The 17745-nt window shown below is 35.1% G+C and overlaps 3 protein-coding genes across 5 annotated transcripts; 1 reads left to right on the top strand and 2 right to left on the bottom strand.

Annotated features, from left to right (window-relative positions):
* Nucleotides 1-5601: 5601 nt before the first annotated feature.
* LOC104211199 (UPF0496 protein At1g20180-like) lies at nucleotides 5602-7919 on the top strand. Of its 2 annotated transcripts, none has more exons than XM_009760212.2 (2): nucleotides 5602-5960; nucleotides 6556-7919. In XM_009760212.2, the coding sequence occupies exons 1-2, from the start codon at nucleotides 5924-5926 to the stop codon at nucleotides 7647-7649; spliced, it is 1131 nt and encodes a 376-aa protein (XP_009758514.1). In that variant the 5' UTR covers nucleotides 5602-5923; the 3' UTR covers nucleotides 7650-7919. The 2 variants fall into 2 exon arrangements, with proteins under 2 accessions (XP_009758514.1, XP_009758515.1); XM_009760213.2 differs by lacking the exon at nucleotides 5602-5960 and adding an exon at nucleotides 6127-6315.
* A 3453-nt stretch (nucleotides 7920-11372) lies between these two features.
* Nucleotides 11373-14296, bottom strand: LOC104211200 (uncharacterized). 2 transcript variants are annotated; one of them, XM_009760214.2, is made up of 3 exons: nucleotides 13319-14296; nucleotides 12682-12851; nucleotides 11373-12226 (listed from the first exon to the last, which is right to left on the bottom strand). In XM_009760214.2, exons 2-3 carry the CDS (start codon nucleotides 12827-12829, stop codon nucleotides 11475-11477), a joined length of 900 nt encoding a protein of 299 aa, XP_009758516.1. In that variant the 5' UTR covers nucleotides 12830-12851; nucleotides 13319-14296; the 3' UTR covers nucleotides 11373-11474. The 2 variants fall into 2 exon arrangements, with proteins under 2 accessions (XP_009758516.1, XP_070016533.1); XM_070160432.1 differs by lacking the exon at nucleotides 13319-14296 and having other exon boundaries at nucleotides 12682-13306.
* Nucleotides 14297-14395: 99 nt separating this feature from the next.
* LOC104211201 (protein BYPASS1-LIKE-like) lies at nucleotides 14396-16326 on the bottom strand. The gene has a single exon (XM_009760217.2). It carries the CDS (start codon nucleotides 15875-15877, stop codon nucleotides 14723-14725), a length of 1155 nt encoding a protein of 384 aa, XP_009758519.1. The 5' UTR covers nucleotides 15878-16326; the 3' UTR covers nucleotides 14396-14722.
* Nucleotides 16327-17745: the final 1419 nt, after the last annotated feature.

Here is a 17745-nt window from a genome sequence, read left to right as displayed (position 1 = left end):
CTATAATACTTAGCAAATGAACATGCAACCATTACCAACACCATCAACAAAAGCTATGGCAGAATAAACTTCTTTCATTAACACAAAGTATTACACTTCAATAAACAACAAAAGGATTACACTTGCAACAAAGGTGAAAACAACCTAACTACTAAGATAGATGGTTCATAGACCATTTTACAAGATTTTACATTATGTAACAGTCTTTGGTGCCAAACATAATCACCTTGAATACAATTACGATTAACACCTAAATTATCGATCGCCTCCAATTTCTTTGATTTCTACTTGCCTTCACGAATGCATCCAATGCCTTTTTATTTTTAAGCAGCCTCAAAATTATACCTTTTAAGTGCTCCAGAGTAGGAGGATCAATATAAAACATTTACACCATGTACCACGATCTTTTTGGAAATAAGAAGATTTCAGTGTTAAAAACTCAAAAAAATTAATTAAACCAGATTTTTAATACTAATCTTACCTCATAGAATCTACACCTACATAAAAAAGACGATCGAGATTATTGATGCTCCATGAAATTACAAGCACGACTTCTTCACCACAGTGACAAATATGCTTAAAATTATGCATTAGACAACAACCCTAGATTTTCAATTTTAGGCGAAAACTCAAAGAAAGGGTTCAAAATTCATTATACACTCTAATTTAAAGATGAATTATACAAGATAAACAAGATTGAGGAAGAAGAAGAAGAAAAAGAAAAAGCTTTGAAGCTAATGGTTAAGAAGAGAAAAATCGAGGGCTACAATAGCTGAGAAGACAAATGGGTTGAGTATTAAAGACCCATTTTAATTTAAGGGCCAAAAGAGTCGTTAAGATCAATTCTGGACAGCTGATAATTGTCAAAAATATTTAATAAAGACTTCCATGCGCTTTTGTGTTGCCGTTTTACACGTACAAAGGTCTGGTCAAGTTTGGGGGGTCTTAGATATACTTGGAAAAGGTTGGATGTGTAAAGCTTTACCCATATTTATTGGGTGTGTAACTAGGATTTAACTAAAAGGTTGATGGATCAACTATGTATTTTGCCTATTTTAAAAGAGAAATTTTCATTGTGACGACCCAAAGGGTCATCATTTGCTTTCAATTGATTTTTGTGTCTCTGAGGCCTTGAAAACCTCATTAGAATCGCCTTGATTTACGTGCGCACTCCGGACGCGTAGCCGGAAAGTTTAAATATGAAACTCTGTGAAAAATGCTAAGTTTTGATGTTAAAATGAATAAATTTGACTTCGGTCAACATTTTGGGTAAACGGACCTAGATCCGTGATTCGACAGTCCTGGAGGGTCCGTAGGAAAATATGGGACTTAGGCGTATGCCCGGAATCGAATTCCGAGGTCTCAAGTCCGAGAAATAAATTTTTAAGTGAAATTGTTTTTAGAAATTGTTTAAGGAAATTTGAAATGAAAACTGATTAGAAAGCAATGGTATCGGCCCCGTATTTTAGTTCCGGCACCCGGTACAAGTCTTATATATGACTTGAGTCATTCATGTGAAATTTGGTTGAAAACGGACGTCGTTTGACGCGATCCGGACCTTAATTGAGAAATTTGATGTTTAAAAGAGTTTTGAGAAATATCATTGATCTCGAGGTTTAATTCGATGCTCGTGATGTTATTTTGGCAATTTGATTACATGAATATGTCCGTAGGATGTTTTTGAGGCTGTGTGTATATTTGTGTTGGAGTTTCAATGGCTCGGGTGAGTTTCGAGTAGGTTCCGGGATGCCTTAGGCTTAGAAAGTCAGGTGTTGCAGGTTCAGGAAGCTGCAGTCTCTGAACCCTCAAGTGCGACCCGCGGTGAAGGTTGTGCGGCCACAGTCGGCCTTGTGCGGTCCGCACAGGGTGCTGAACTGCAGGTCTTCAGGTATGCTAGTACGGCCTCGGTCCATTTGATGCGGTCCGTACAGGGGGTTTGAGAGGGGTATAAATAAATGGAAATTTCAATTATTTTTCACTTTTCAAAACCCCAAAAACATAAAAGGCGATTTTTCAAATTCTTTTCCAAAACGTTGGTAAGTGATTTCTAACTCATTTTCTTCACTCCCTAACATCTTACATGATTTCAACTTCAAATCAAAGATTTTCATGGGCTAAATTGGGTGTTTTGGGTAGAACCTAGGTTTTTCTAAAATTGGGGATTTGGACCTCAATTTGAGGTCCGATTTCAAAACAAGTTATATATTTGAATTCGTGGGAGAATGGGTAATCGGGTTTTGGTCCGAACCTCGGGTTTCGACCACGTGGGCCCGGGGTGATTTTTGACATTTGGGTAAAACCTTGGAAAACTCATTTTTCATGCATTGGGGTTGATTCATTTAGCACTTATTGATGTAATTAAGTAACTTGTGATTAGATTCGAGCGGATTGGTAGTGGAATCGAGGAGTAAAGCTATAATTGAGACTTGAGTGATGTTCAAGGCATCGAGGTAAGTGTTTGGTCTAACCCTAGCTTGAGGGATTAGGAGTTGAGTCATATTTGCTACTTGCTTCTTGTTGAGTACGACGTATAGGCATGGTGACGAGTATCTATACGTTGGTGTCAAGCATGACCGTGAGTCTTAAATTGAAAGTTGTTGTGTTCTTAAATGACACTTGAGTGCTTTACTTAATGATCTTCTATGATTGAACATTTGCAATAATTGAACTGAGTACAAGCTAAGTTGAGATTGGTAATAGATGATTCTCCCTTGCCGGGATGACTATTTCAATATTGTTATTTCCTTGTCGGAAAAATTATTACATTGTTGTGTTCCCTTGCCGGGAAGTTATTATATTGATTATTTTTCCTTGTCGGGATTCCTTGAAATTTCAAAATATTATGAAATGGGAGTGGGTGGTACACTTACCACAAGATATTATGAAATGGGAGCGCGTGGTACGCCTACCACAAGATATTATGAAATGGGAGCGGGCGGTACGCCTATCACAAGATATTATGAAATGGGAGCGGGTGGTATGCCTACCACAAGATATTATGAAATGGGAGCGGGTGGTACGCCTACCACAAGATAATGAAATGGGAGCGGGTGGTACGCCTACCACAAGATATTATGAAATGGGAGCGGGTGGTACGCCTACCACAAGATATTATGAAATGGGATCGGGTGGTACACCTACCACAAGATATGATGAAATGGGAGCGGGTGGTACGCCTACCACAAGATATGAGAAATGGGATCGGGTTGCACGTCTGCAACAAGATGGAAACTGAAAGTGAAAGTTGTCTTTACTTTTCTTTATCTGTGTTAGAAGTTATATTGTTAGTTTCCTTGTTATTTCTTGTTATTTTGTTTTGTCAGCTACCCCCGAAGTATGTTTCCCTTTCCCAACTTTAATTGTTTATTACATGTTACTTTTCCGCCATATGTTATATAACTGCACAGGTTTATCTGGAGTCTGGTCCTAGCCTCGTCACTACTTCGCCGGGGTTAGGTCAGGCACTTACCAGCACATGGGGTCGGTTGTGCTGATACTACACTCTGTATTGTGTGCAGATCCCGGAGCAGCTTTCGGACAGTAGTTGGAGGGTTTCCTTCAGTCCACTCGGAGACCCAAGGTACACCTGCATGCGTCCGTAGGCCCTGGCGTCTCCCTCTATCTCTATTTCCTGTTTCATTTTTCATACTTTTGAAACGGTGTGCTATTTTATTTTTCTTCAGACCTTGTATGTAGTAACTCTTAGACAGTCTGTGATACTGTGATACCAGATTTTGGGGTAGTTAAAGTTTAAAAGTTGTAATAGACGTAGTTTTAAGTTTTATATCTGTTGACTTCTGCTTATTTACTTAAATTTCCATTGTTATCATGTTATCGCCTCGTGTTTGTTAAAATGAAACAATATGAAAGTGTAGTAGGTAGTTAAGGTTTGGCTTGCCTAGCTCCCATTAGTAGGCGCCATCACGACTCCCGGGGGTGGAAAATCCGGGTCATGACATTCATAAAGCACTATCTTTTAGTAGTAATTAGTCATCTATAGATACTATTTGCTATATTACGGATTATAGATACCTTTTATGTGGTTATAAGATGTATTTGATATATTTAAGCTATTGTATTCATGAATACAGTAGCAAAAATAGGTGTGAATCAGGGAAGTCCAACTAATCAGTTGTTGTATTCGAGTGTATTCGACTGTATTCATGGAGTGAAACATGGGGTTACAGCTGGACAGATTATTGTATTCGACTGTATTCACGGCGTGAAATAGGGGATTACACTATTTTTAAAACGGAAAGTGAATCAATTAACATAATAGACTCCTAATATAACTCAAAAAACTCAATTATAACACATAAATTTTGTATTTTCAGTTATAAAAAAGATTCTCAACCGAAAAATACACCAAAAATATAGCAATCTTCAGAGAAATTATATAATACATCTGAATACATAAATTATATTAATTAAAAAAACATATGAATACATTCATGGCATATAGTGAGACAATGAATACAATGAAATACATAGAATACAACAGGATACATTGAAATACAATGAAAAAAAGACAGTGAATACAATGAAATACATGGAATACAACGAAATACATTGAATTACAATGGAAAAAAAAAAGATAATGAATAAAATTAAATACATGAAAATACAGCATGATACGTTGAAAATATATTGTCTTTGTTCAAGAACCCATTATTTAGTTCAAGAACAAACCCTAATTTCCGATGAATCTGCCGTCGAGCAAAAATCCTGAATCTACCGCTCCCACGCATTCTGTACATTGCTTTTGACACATCGGTACCATTGTAGCTTTTGTAAAATTTCCATAGCGAAACAAATTTGAGCCTGGGAATCACCGTTCCTTCGCGTGCTCTTTGCATTCAATCCATTCGTATATCCGTTGCAGCCATGATTGAGGTATGACTGCGTAGTCGAACCAGAAAAGAAATCTCTGCTATAACCACTAGGGAAACGAACAGAGGCAACAATCGTGGTTTTGTGGGAGAAGAGAGTAAAGTGTATGCAAAAAGAGAGAGAGAGAATGTGATTTGTAAAATTTACCGTGATTATGTGAGAGAAAATCTGGAAAAGGAGAGAGAAAAATATTAATTAGCATATATGGTGCCTTAAGTGTAGGATATAACTATAATAAGATATTTTGCTATAAAAGGTAAAAGGTAGCTATATAATATAATTTTTTTAAATGGTACTTATTTAAAATAAATAGGGTACTAAGCTTTTCTATAGGGTGTAATATTTCCATTTTAAAACCATATGGTCCTAGGACCAAAGCGAAAAAATAATTAGTTGGCTGGACAATTACATCCAAGTTGCTTAATTGTTTTAGTTTTGTTATATACCATGATTCAAGTACCAAAGGCTTTTTCTCATTTCAAAGAAGGATTGACGCGCATAACATTAGTATTATCCAAGTAGCAAACTTGCTTCTCATTGGTATTCTCATTAAATGTGCAAAGCTTACACTTTTGTACATAAATCATGCAAAGAAAGCAAAAAAGGCATATAACCGTGAAAATAAAGTTGAGAAAGATAAGGTACACCTGATACATCATTAGATATTCGTCATGGTACAAAGACAATAAATTAAAGCCTGTTTCAAGAAGCCACCCTTACCCCATATTAGCCTAAAACATAGCAAATATATGGCACAAGTTTCTCTCTTTCTCTCTCTTCTTGCCTATCAAATGAATGAATCTATAGAGTTTATCATCTTAAAGGGATAACGTAAGATACAATCCTTAAACTGCCATTCTTTATAAGTGGCTTTAAAAGGTTTGCTACTCAGACAGACAACCTAGGATTTAAGAAACACATTGTTGGGTCACTATCTCTTACTATTTCTAATTTCCATGCATGGAAGCAAACTCGTAGAGTTCTAAAGATTATATAACCATCTACGTTTTAACTTCTTGAAGAGTTAAAAGATATGGGTACAGCAGAAAAACCTAGTAAAACCATCAAAGGTAAGTTAATCATATTACTACTATTCTTTTTTCTTTATACGTGAAGTTACTTTTTTTTTAATTTCCATTTATTAGAGGAATTTTCATGAGCTTATTGAAATAGTTTAAAACCTCTTTCACTCTCCAAATAATATATAGTATCAGATGAAATAGAACAGAGAAAATAATAGCTTCCATCTAATTTTTCTTCATCTCTCTCAAAGGACTATGATCAATGATCACATATATATACACACACACACACACCCTACAACTAGGGGCTGAGCTAGGCGGTCACAAAGGAATTTAATAAAATTTCCTTTGTCGGAAATTATATTTGCGCAGATGGAGCAAACACAAATTCATTCTCTTATGTGTAAATTGTTGCATCCTTTTAACACGAAAAAAATCTGTGCAAATGAATTTTAAAACTGCTCATCCACATGTTCAAGTCCCGCGAATGTCATTCATGTCTTTATTTTTATCCCTTTGTTTGAATTTCTGACTCCGTGGTTTCTACAACATGCAACTGGTTCACTGCCATTTGTTCAGTAATTTTTTCTTGTTGATTAAATATTTTTCTTTAATAAATTAAATCTGCTTGCTTAATTTCCAGATGGGACGAACATGAAGAGAGAGGCGCGAAGAAGTCTCAATGTCAATGAAGAATACTTAGGCGCATTAAGGACAAAATCCTATGTTGATTTCTTCCTGAAAGCTCAGCTACTTGTAAATAATAATCAGCCATCATCTCCCTCTCAATATACATTCTCAGAAATCCTACTTGAGCCAGGTCAAGAAACCATAACATCAATTCTTGAATCAACTAATATTTTTCCAGGGAAATATAATCTCAAATCCCTTCTCTCCAATTACTTCAATATCAGTGCACAAGCCTCAAAATTCTGTAGCCACCTTCTCAAATCCATCAACCAAGTCCAATCTGACTATACTTTTGTTGAACAAGTCTTCGAATCCATCGATGATTGCTCCAGTTCCACAGATCAACACTTTGGTTACCTTGTATTAGAGCTTCGATCTTTTATTATCCACAACAACCCATTTTCTGACCTCAAGAAACAGGATTTCACACGAATCAACGATGAATATTCGTCGATACTTCAACATTTGAAATCAAAGAGGAAAAAAGTGGCTAGAAAGATAAAATTGATCAAAGGTGTAAATAAGGCTTCAGGGGTATGTGTAACAGCAGCCTGTGGACTAGTTGCTGTTGCAGCTATGGTCCTAGCAGCACACACAGTAGCTGCAATAATTATGGGACCAGCAATTTTAAGCTTACCTTTAAATCCAATCAAGAAAAAGATCACGAATCTTCGATTCTTGAAATGTGGATTTCTCAGGAAAATTGGAGCACAACTTGATGTAGCAGCAAAGGGTACATATATTTTAAACAGGGATTTTGATACAATGAGTAGACTCGTGGATCGATTACATGATGAGATTGAACATAACAAGGCAATGATACAGTTGTGTTTGGATAGAAGGGAAGATAGTATTTCATTGCAAGTGTTGAAGGAGTTGAAGAAGAGTAATGTTGGATTCAGGAAACAAGTAGAAGAGCTTGAAGAACATGTTTATTTGTGTCTTTTAACTATTAATAGAGCTAGAGCTTTGGTGATTAAGGAAATTGCTATATCTTGTGGGAGCAAAATTAATGGTAATAGCCAAGATAACAAGACTTATGTATAGTATATTCTTTGATTTGTTATGGGAAGCCTCTATGAATATATGTATGGACATGGGCGGAGTTAGAAATCCGACTACAGGTTTTGGCTAAACCCAGTAACTTTTGTTTAAACATTATTTATATTAAGTAATTCATTAAATATAGATATATATTAAGTTTAGAACCTAGTTATTAGTACTTGAACTTGTTGTTCTAGAATCCCAAACACATAAAGTCAAAATTTTGGCTCCGCCTTTGTGTATATGAATTACAATTGAGATTACTTGGTGTTCTTAGATTGTAATACATTTGAGCTTGAGTGTGGTTAATCTAATGTAGAGTGTAATTTCAAGAATTTCACTAAATTTTAATTTTATTACATGAAAAGTCATTAATTTATTTTTTGTAACAAAAACATCACTCAATTTTACCTAAGTATCAGGAAAAGTCAATAATTTTTATTTTTTTTGGCAACAAAATATTCACTCAACTTTGCATAAGTATCACAAAAAAGTTACTAAACAGTTTTTTTTGTAACCAATGAGTCATTTAATTTTACCTAAATACCATATAAAATGTCTCTTTTATTTTTTCCTATTGACTTTATGTGATACTTAGGGCATCTCCAACCCTTGCATCAATTTTTTACGCCAAAATGGTGCAAATTAACTCCAACCCATTACATTATTTTTTTACACCAAAAAAGAATATTCCTTTTATATTCTTCCCTCCTTCTATATTATATTATTTTCTTTCAGATTTGCAAAATATTATGTTATTTATTAACAACATATCATATTTAAGATTTGCACTTTTCATTTTTTTGATGGTTATATATATACAATTATAACTTATAATAAAATTAACTTATAATTTTATATAAAAATAAAATATACGAAAATTAATTAATAAAAATTATATACCAAAATTAAAATATAAAATTAATATTATAAAGATATTACATAAAAAGTATAAGTAATTACAAAATTTATAATATATTAAATTAAAAGTGTTATACAATAAAAGATAATAATAAAATATTGATGAATAGTAATTGTGTTGATGAATAGTGTTACACCAAATTTTGTATAACACTATTCACACACCAAAATGGTGTAAGAAATAGTGTTGGGTTGAAGCACTAAAACACCAAATATTATACCAAAATAGCATTTGGCGTCAAAAATAGCGTTAGGTTGGAGATGGTCTTAGGCAAATTGAGTGACTTATTTATTATAAAAATAATTTGGTGACTTTTATGATTACTCTAATAAAGCTAAGTGGTCTTTTCGTTAGAAAAAAAATTGCTAACTTTAGAGCAATAAAATGAATCTTGAATGACCATACCCCAATTTTCGTCCTGTTGCCTTTTCTTAGTCAAACTAAACAAGGATATAAAATAGTTTATTATTTCAAAAACAAAAGCTTTTATAAGGTTCACTAGCAAAGCCCATGTTTAGGAAATCAGTAAATCCGAATCCAAAACAAACTAGGAATACAACTGATTACCTGCAAAAGAATCACATATAAAGTGAATAATTTCCTAACTGAACTAGGACGTATAACAGGCCATCTCTATATATAGTTCATTGCCTCCCTCGAATTTATTTGGTTGTTTACTTTTCTACCGTTCATATTCTTTTCAAGAATTAACTCAAAGAACATAGTCCCCTGCTCTTGGTAAAAATGGTACGGTATAGTTAATTTTCGGACTGGTCATTCAAAATAGTCAGCGTTTACGAAGTCAATGAAAAATAGCCACTATTTTGCTGCAACAGAGAACGGTCCAGCATAATATACTGGAGTTCGGTGCACCTGTGTATGAACTCCAGCATATTATGCTGGACCGGTATACTTTGCTGACTCCAGTATAATATACTGGAGACTGGAGCACCGGTGCTCCAAACTCCAGTATATTATACTAGACAATTATACTTGCTGAAACTCCAGTATATTATGCTGGAGTTCTAGTGTACTTATGCTGGAACTCCATCATATTATGCTGGAGTTCCAGCATACTTATCCTGGAACTCCAGTATAATATGCTGGAATTCAAGCATACTTATGCTGGAACTCCAGTATAATATACTGGCGTATTTTTCGTGTTTTGAACAGTGTTTTCGCTCAGTTTTATCTTTACAATGAAAAGTGACTAAATTTCGATTACTTTTGAAACTGAGCTATTTTTGAACGATCAGTTGTAAATCTGGCTATTTTTTAATTTCTCCCCTGCTTTTGTTAGATCAAAGAAACCATGAGTAATCCCCATACTCATCGCTCTTACGCACAACTAGCCCATCATAATTTCCTACATCATATATTCTTCTTCTCCCAATTATAATGGTAATCTTCAACGTTCGAGACAAGTCCATCCGCGTAATATTCGAATTATAAGGTGCCCCTATGATCATTCTCCTAGAGTACGACGACATTACGCATCAGTTCATCATCCCCTAGGTTATGAATCGCACGTACGTTTCAAGAAATTATGTTGTGCATATTCGATGATGATGAATTCATGGCTCAACAAAACCTGCATCAAGAGTTCAGAGCTTTTCCGCACAACTATCAACAACCAATGGCGTCTACCGTTGGTGTTCACAGTGAATATACCAATGGAATTAACTTGACTGATCGTGAGTCAGTTGATATGGTCTTACGAGCAGATTTTTACAATCTGCGCGGCGGCCGATACTCTCAAGACAGGAGCTATCAACCCACGGCGTCTACTGGTGTTCACAATGAGTGTGCGAATGGAATAAGCATAACTAACCTGAGCGATCTTGATTCAATGAATAGGGTCTTAAGGCCAAGGCCAGATTTAGTAGACAATGTTCATGGCAGACGATATTCGCAAGCCACGAGCTATCAACCCCTGGCGTCTACTGGTGTTCACAGTGAGCATACGAAAGGAATTATCATAGTAACTAATTTGAGTGGAGAATAAGATGCCATAATTGATTCTCATGATCTTTAAATATTGCACAAGACAACTATGCAAGGGTTTAAATGGAAACCACTCTCTAATAATTAATGTGTTGTTCCTACATAGGATGTGGTAGGCAAGCAAACTAATATATATATATATATATTATATATATATCTGTAGAAACTTATTGCTTTCATTCATGTTTAATAAAAATCAACTCAAGCGGCATGTTTTGTCCATCCTCATCAGATTGATATATTATATTGCTCGAATGTTTATTCCTTGATAATTTTATGGAGGTATGTAACCGAAAAAAGCTAAGGCAAGCAAAGTGAATGATGCAGTAATCATGTCACTGGATTGGGGATTTGTTGAAAGAATCACCTACAAGTTTGGAGATGGTAACAAGATGTAGCCTTCAGCATGAAAACTCTTAAAGAATTCCGATTGAAGGAAAAATATCGTTGCTTTTTGGATATACATACCAGAATACCACCTTAGTGCTGGTTTATATCAATAAAACCTTCTACTTACTGTTCAAAAAAAAAGCTTCATTTTGTGCTAATATTATGAAGGAGTCTCTTCTCAGAAGGCGCAGGGAAAGTATGCCAGCTATTCATTAAAATGTCAGACATTTGTGTGAAGTTTGGAATTGCTAGGCTTGCTTCCTTCCTAATTGTCTATGGCTAGACTTCACATATGGATGTAAAGCTTGATACTACAGGCAAAATTAGTAACTTCAGACGCGAAAATGTATGAAGTTGTTCTCAAAGTAGGTAAACTTACAAAAATTTATAAACTTCGGATATAACCTAAATGGGGATCCAAAAAAAGTTTTGAAAGTAAAATGTGTATATACAATGTTCTTTTTTCTTTAAAATCAGGTAATTGTATTATACAATCTTCTTTGTCCTAAGTCCTAACCTTTTCTTTTTTCAGGATTTCTCATGAAATGAATCGCAAAGACAACAAGAGATAATATTACAGCTGAGCCTGCAATTACAGGTACAAACATCTTGCTCCTTCTCTGAGGCAGCTTCTCCTCATCCTCTTCTCCAGTTTTCTCTTCTTCTTGAATTCCATTTGCTTTTTCACAAACTTTGTCGTCTTTAAGCTGATCTTTCAAACTCCTTGATTCAACTTTATCATCACCTATTTGATCACTATGAGTTTCCCTTGTTTCTTCAACCATATCATCGATCTTCTGGCTCTTCTGTTCTACTTTTGGCATTTCGTTTTCCATTCGAGGAACTTCATCTTTAGCACCATGTTTTTTGACATCTTCCTTAACTGATGGAAAACCTGGAAATTGCATCTCTCTTTCTTGACTCACTTGTTCTGCCAAAGCCTTTTCCTCCAATGGTTTTTGTGGCATTTCTTTAACAAACTCTGGCTGCTTCACTTCCTGAATTCCAATTCCAAGGATTCCCTTCACTCTCTTTGGCATTGTAATAGTCAGAACGGATTCTTCCTCGTTATAATTAGTCATAATTTGATCCAAGATCACCCCATTTGGAATCTTAAAAGCCTTTATAAATTTTCTAATTTCTACATCTTTCTTGATCACTGTCCACCCCACCATTACAGTCTCTTGGACCGGCTTCTCACATGTTATCACCATCATCTTCCTTTCCTCATTAATATCAATCTTTATGTTTCCTCGTTTATAACCTACACATAGTTTTTCCACAATCAAATAAAATAACCAATGCCTCCCATAAATAATATTAAGGCAAGAAACACTGAAGACATATTTATCTGACTGTATATGGTATTACAGAAGTCATGTTCCATGTAAAACGTTCTCTGTTTTCATGGTGTTTGGTTGGAGTAGAAAATATTTTCCGGAAAAAATATATACTAAAGACAGGTAATAATATTAGCAAATTGGATCGTGTTTTTAAGAAATTTTTGAGTACTAAAGATAAATAATAATGTAAGTATTAGATGGAGCAAGTAATAGGAAGGTTAAAAAATAAGGTTGTTGTAAAGAAAATGACTTCCGGTCATAAAGCGAGGAAGTCATTTTCTCCCTTATGATAGTAATCAAACACTAGGACATAACTTTCTCATAGAATATATTTCCAGAAAGTAACTTCCGTCATTCCAAACACACTAGAGCTAACCTTTCAAACGAGCTGTGAGGATGAACATAGTGTTTGTTTCTGCAGACTGGAAAAGAAAGCCAGCTCGATCTTTCTCAAATTGAAGGAATTCAGTGGAGGTGAAATCATCTGCAACTCTTGTTACATTGGATCCCAATTCCCAATCCATTTTTGGTGATTGTTGGAGAAAACTTGATTGATCAAGTAAAAATAACGATTTAAAGTCAAATACTAATAAAAAGCATGAGAGAAAAGCACATATGCTTTGCTTCATAACCAATTATACTTTCATGATGAGTTCAAGGTGGACGAAAGTTTGCTTACAAAGTTTTGTACAAGTTCGCCTTTAAACTGAGGATTTTTTCTTTGATTCCAAAGACATGAATACATCGTTAAATGTTGAAAAAATTGGATTCTGATTTAAAATGACCAATAGTTTACCGGATTTATGCACCGACAATGTAAAGCATATTTACCCTATCACCTGTTGTTTATTCATTATAATGAAAACAAAAGGACACCTTTAATAAACCACACCAGCATGAGATCGAAATGTTGCTCAAGACAAAAATGTAAAAAAACCTTGTCTAACAAAATCCTATCAAATAAATGAGCAAGAAAAAGGAAAGTAAGAACATGATGGCAAATTGGTCATTACCTGAAGATGCCTTTCTTTGACTAGAATTGCTGCCGTTCCTACCATTAAGAAAACTTTTGATTCGGTCAACAAGAAAGCCACAGGTTTGACCAAGATCTTGAGACCATAACCACCTTTCAACTCACATGCTGAGAATTGTTTAATAAGTATTCCTGAAAGATCAGAAAACTTCAAGAAGAAAACAGCAACTTCTTCAGATAATCATTGGTCAAAAAACTTTTAATAAGTCATTAACAAAGTTCTGTTATTGACCCGAGAGACGGTCGATGACAAAGCTAGCACTCATGTCAGAAATAATAATAAGAATTCCAGAGATCAAGACCTTGGATATCAAAGGGTAATTTCTGAGTTAGGAGAAAATGAGAACTAAAAAAAGAAAGTGTAATCCCATGCAATAGGAGAAAACAGTTGTGACCAGTAAGCTGTGGAATGCAAAGAAAACAGACTTGCGGAATGAAAGATCAGAAACTATATGAAAATTAAGACAGCCCGGTGCACTAAGCTCCCGCTATGGGGTCCGGAGAAGGGCAAGACCACAAGGATCTATTGTACGCAGACTTACTCTGCATTTCCACAAGAAGCGGTTTCCACTGCTCGAACCGGTGACCTCCGGGTCACATGGCAGCAACTTTACCGGTTACGCCAAAGCTCCCTTTCGAGAAACCACGTGAAAACTATTTGGAGAAAACACCCAAAATACAACAGTTAACCATCACAATAAGGGAAACAAGAGAAGTTCTAATATAGCTTGGCACCATCATAAAATACTTAAAAGAAAAATGCCAAACGAGAAGAGAGATGAAGCAAAAATAAGAGATTCCTTATATGGATGGTTATTCATAGAATCATAGACAGCTAAACATCTTTTAAACACATTACGATGTGGATGGATAGTAACTTGGAAACTAATTTCCTTCTTGCTGATTAATTTCCTTTATTAGAAAGATAGAATGCAAGAGCTTCAATAAATGCATAATGCATTGATATGTATATATATATATATATATATATATATATATATATATATATCACCAATTACAGCCAACATAAACAAAATAAGAAACTCAGTTACAGAGCTAAAAGAAAACTGAGTAACTTTAATACTATCCCAATGAACACTACAACATGGACCCAAGATCCAACTATTTTGTATTCTTTACATAATACATAGTGATAAATACATAAATTTACCTCTTTAAACTATTTTAGGACACTGCACCATTTCATCCTCCCTCTTCTTCTCCTCTTAAAAAGGGCAAACAAAAATAAAAGAAAAGAAACAAGGGGAAAATTGAGAGCATAATCTGCTCTTCCAACAATGGTTGCACACACGCACACACTCGACTACTACAACTCTAAATGGAACCTTGATTCAATTTTTTGCCTATGTAACTCATGAATCCTTCATCCAATAGAGCCGAGGCCCTCAGTCCTGCTTCGAACAATCCTATGAAACACTTGTCTTACCTGGCGCTCCAAAGGGTCCAATCTGTCTTTTAGGCCATAGTAGACTTGCCCAAGCTCTTGAACTCTTTGCTTCACTTCCCCTTCCTTTTCCTCTGAAAGGGGGAAGTGAATGGTATCAGTCAGTTCATTCATGTGGCGCGCACATTTCTCGATTTGATGAATCTCTTTCAACAATCCAGTAGCATTTCTACGCTCCCTCTTCCTCGACACCTCCAATATCCTCTCGTGGAGGGAGAGAAGTGGAGCACCCCAAATGAATTGCCTGGTGACATGAAAATGCGTCTGAAGGCCACGGTCTTGGCAAGGAATTGCAGCGACCAGCGCCCACATAACAAAGTAAAGCACATAGCTCATTGTAAAAACAGCTACAGCTAATCCATTGGTGGCAATAATTTCATTACTTTTGGGAGCAACTAAGTTTTGACCAATTGCTTGAAGCTGCTTAGCAGCAGACCAATTCCGGGATACACTCCACGACAATGATCGAAATTGGCCCAATGAATTATGATCCTTCTGAGCATTGTTTCGTCCAAACGACCTGTTTCTATGAGCAAAACTTGAATTAGACTCTTTTTCATCAAGCATGCCAATCGCCAAATCAATCAAGGCTTTCGTGGAACGTCGAATTTGGCCTTCCCCAATACTCCTCTGATTGTCCAACGCATAATAAACAATCTCCAGCTGCTTCTTCCACTGCCTAATCAGCTCAATCCCATCTCGTATCGCATTACACACATCCAATGCTTTCAAACTCCTTTCGAAATATTCTGTTATGTAACGGTCCATAGGGGATTTATTCAAGCACCCTTTATTCTTAAACACAATGGACCTGAACTGTTCTTGGCAAGAAAGGAACACATCCAAAAGTTTCCTAATCCAGGGAATCGAAAGAAGCTGATCAGAGTCAGCAGATGCCAAATCATTGAAACAATCAGCTACTTGCTTTTGAAAAGCTTCAAGCTCAAGCTCTTGGCTTGTGCCCTCATGAGCAGATTCCATGGAATGTACTTGATCACGATTGCGTAAGCTCAAAATGGACCGTCCAAATGTTGTAAAAGATGCAGATGCCCCCTGATAATCTGTAGCTGGCATTTCTTGATTTTACATGAAACAATCAAATAGCAAGATTTTCCCAGCTGAAACCCCAAATTTACATACACAATTGGAACAATCTTAGACAAAGATCCAAACTTTCAAATGAAAATCCGTGAAAAACCCACAAAAACCTAAATATGATCAAAGAATTGATTCAAAATTCAAGTACCCCCAAAATAAGCTTTACCTTGATACCTCTAAATTCTGAAGCCTCTCAAATCTTATGTTTCACTAAAATGAGAGGAAAAAGTAATGAGAGTTGAGAGGAATTCAGTAGACAAGGAAAGAGAAAAACATAAAGGGGATTTGAAAGACAAAGGTAAGGATGTTTTTTTGGAACCCTAAAAAAGGGGCTTATATTGTGGTCGATTTGGACCGCGTAATATTGGTCTGTTGGGAAAAAGAAAAAAAGAGAGAGAGAGAGAGAGAGAGAAAGGGTAGAGAGAGAAATTGGGCACTCTTGATTCTTGAAAAAGTAATCACTCTTATGGCAGACTTTTACAAAACTATAATTGAAATTAAAATATGGTGAATTAAGCTTTAAACAAGCTGTTCTACTCCCTTAGTTATATCGGTTGATTTTTTAAAATAATACTTAGCCCAAATTCAATATTTAACTTGTAGGAGTCGTTTGAATTGTGGGATAAGAGATGCAAAAAATTTAAGTTGAATTTTAATTTCGGGATTAATTATATCACCATTGTAATATAATTTTTATACCTCCTTCAATGCGGGATTACAATTTCGAAATTACTAATCTTGAGATTAAGCTAGCGTTTGGCGATTCCCAAATTTATTTTGAAAAATCTGATTTGGGTGAAATTTGGTTTGAAGATAAAAGGAATTTTTACCTTCTATAACAAAGGTTAACACCTTATTTATTTTAAATAAATATTATTTAAAAAAATTATATTCTATAGATATTTTTTAATGTTTATAGCAAAATATCTAATTTTGGTTACCTCCTACCCCTAAGCCACTAAATACGCTATTTAGTTACACTATTTTCTTTCTCTTTCTACTTTTGATACATGTCATTCTCTTACTCCATTCCATGGAAACACGATGCTCAATTTCAAAATTCCTCTCACTATAAATATCCAGTGAAACTCCTTGCCACCGCAGCATTTGATAATACATAGTCAATTATTAGATTCGCACCAGTCAAAAACGCTAGAAATTCCCACTCTTTTTTCTTTGGAGAAAGAAAAAAAAGCCAAAGCGCTACTACTGAAAAGTATTTCAAACTGGCGATCGACAACCAAGATATTACAGCCCGTGAAATCAAACCTAAGAACAGGCGAATCATGGTAAAATTCAAGAAACCGCCTATTGTTTTGGCTTCTGTTATATGGTGAAATTTCTTTTCCAGCAGTGGGAACAGTGAGATTCAGTGTTTTTACTCGACGGCAGATTTACCGGAAATTAGGGTTTGTTCTTGAACAAAGACGACGGAGTTTGGGGCTGAGCAACTTGATTTTCTGTTAATATATTTCAATGTATTTTCAACGTATCATGCTGTATTTTCATGTATTTCATTGTATTCATTGTCTTTTTTTTTCATTGTAATTTAATATATCTCGATGTATTCCATGTATTTCATTATATTCACTGTCTTTTTTTCATTGTATTTCAATGTATCCCGTTGTATTCTATGTATTTCATTGTATTCGCCGTCTCGCTATATGCCATGAATGTATTCATATGTTTTTTAAATTAATATAATTTATGTATTTCATTGTTTTTTTTGGAATAAATAATAAAATCACATTCAACGCCCGACTCTTTTTATTTTTATTTTTGGCATTTTCATAGACAAACAAAATAAAATAAAATAAAATATTTTAAAAACCAGACTCTTTTTC

This window comes from Nicotiana sylvestris, chromosome 10 (genome assembly GCF_000393655.2).
Source record: "Nicotiana sylvestris chromosome 10, ASM39365v2, whole genome shotgun sequence".
NCBI lineage: Eukaryota > Viridiplantae > Streptophyta > Magnoliopsida > Solanales > Solanaceae > Nicotiana > Nicotiana sylvestris.
This window is presented reverse-complemented; position numbering and strand designations above follow the sequence as displayed.

Excerpts from the sequence above, each read along its gene's own strand:
- LOC104211199 (XM_009760212.2), top strand. The coding sequence starts at position 5,924 with ATGGGTACAGCAGAAAAACCTAGTAAAACCATCAAAG. Across the intron at positions 5,961-6,555 it reads ACCTAGTAAAACCATCAAAG|ATGGGACGAACATGAAGAGA; the intron begins GTAAGTTAATCA and ends CTTAATTTCCAG.
- LOC104211200 (XM_070160432.1), bottom strand. The coding sequence starts at position 12,934 with ATGAAGCAAAGCATATGTGCTTTTCTCTCATGCTTTTTATTAGTATTT. Across the intron at positions 12,227-12,681 it reads CCTCACAGCTCGTTTGAAAG|GTTATAAACGAGGAAACATA; the intron begins GTTAGCTCTAGT and ends AACTATGTGTAG.
- LOC104211201 (XM_009760217.2), bottom strand. The coding sequence starts at position 15,877 with ATGCCAGCTACAGATTATCAGGGGGCATCTGCATCTTTTACAACATTT.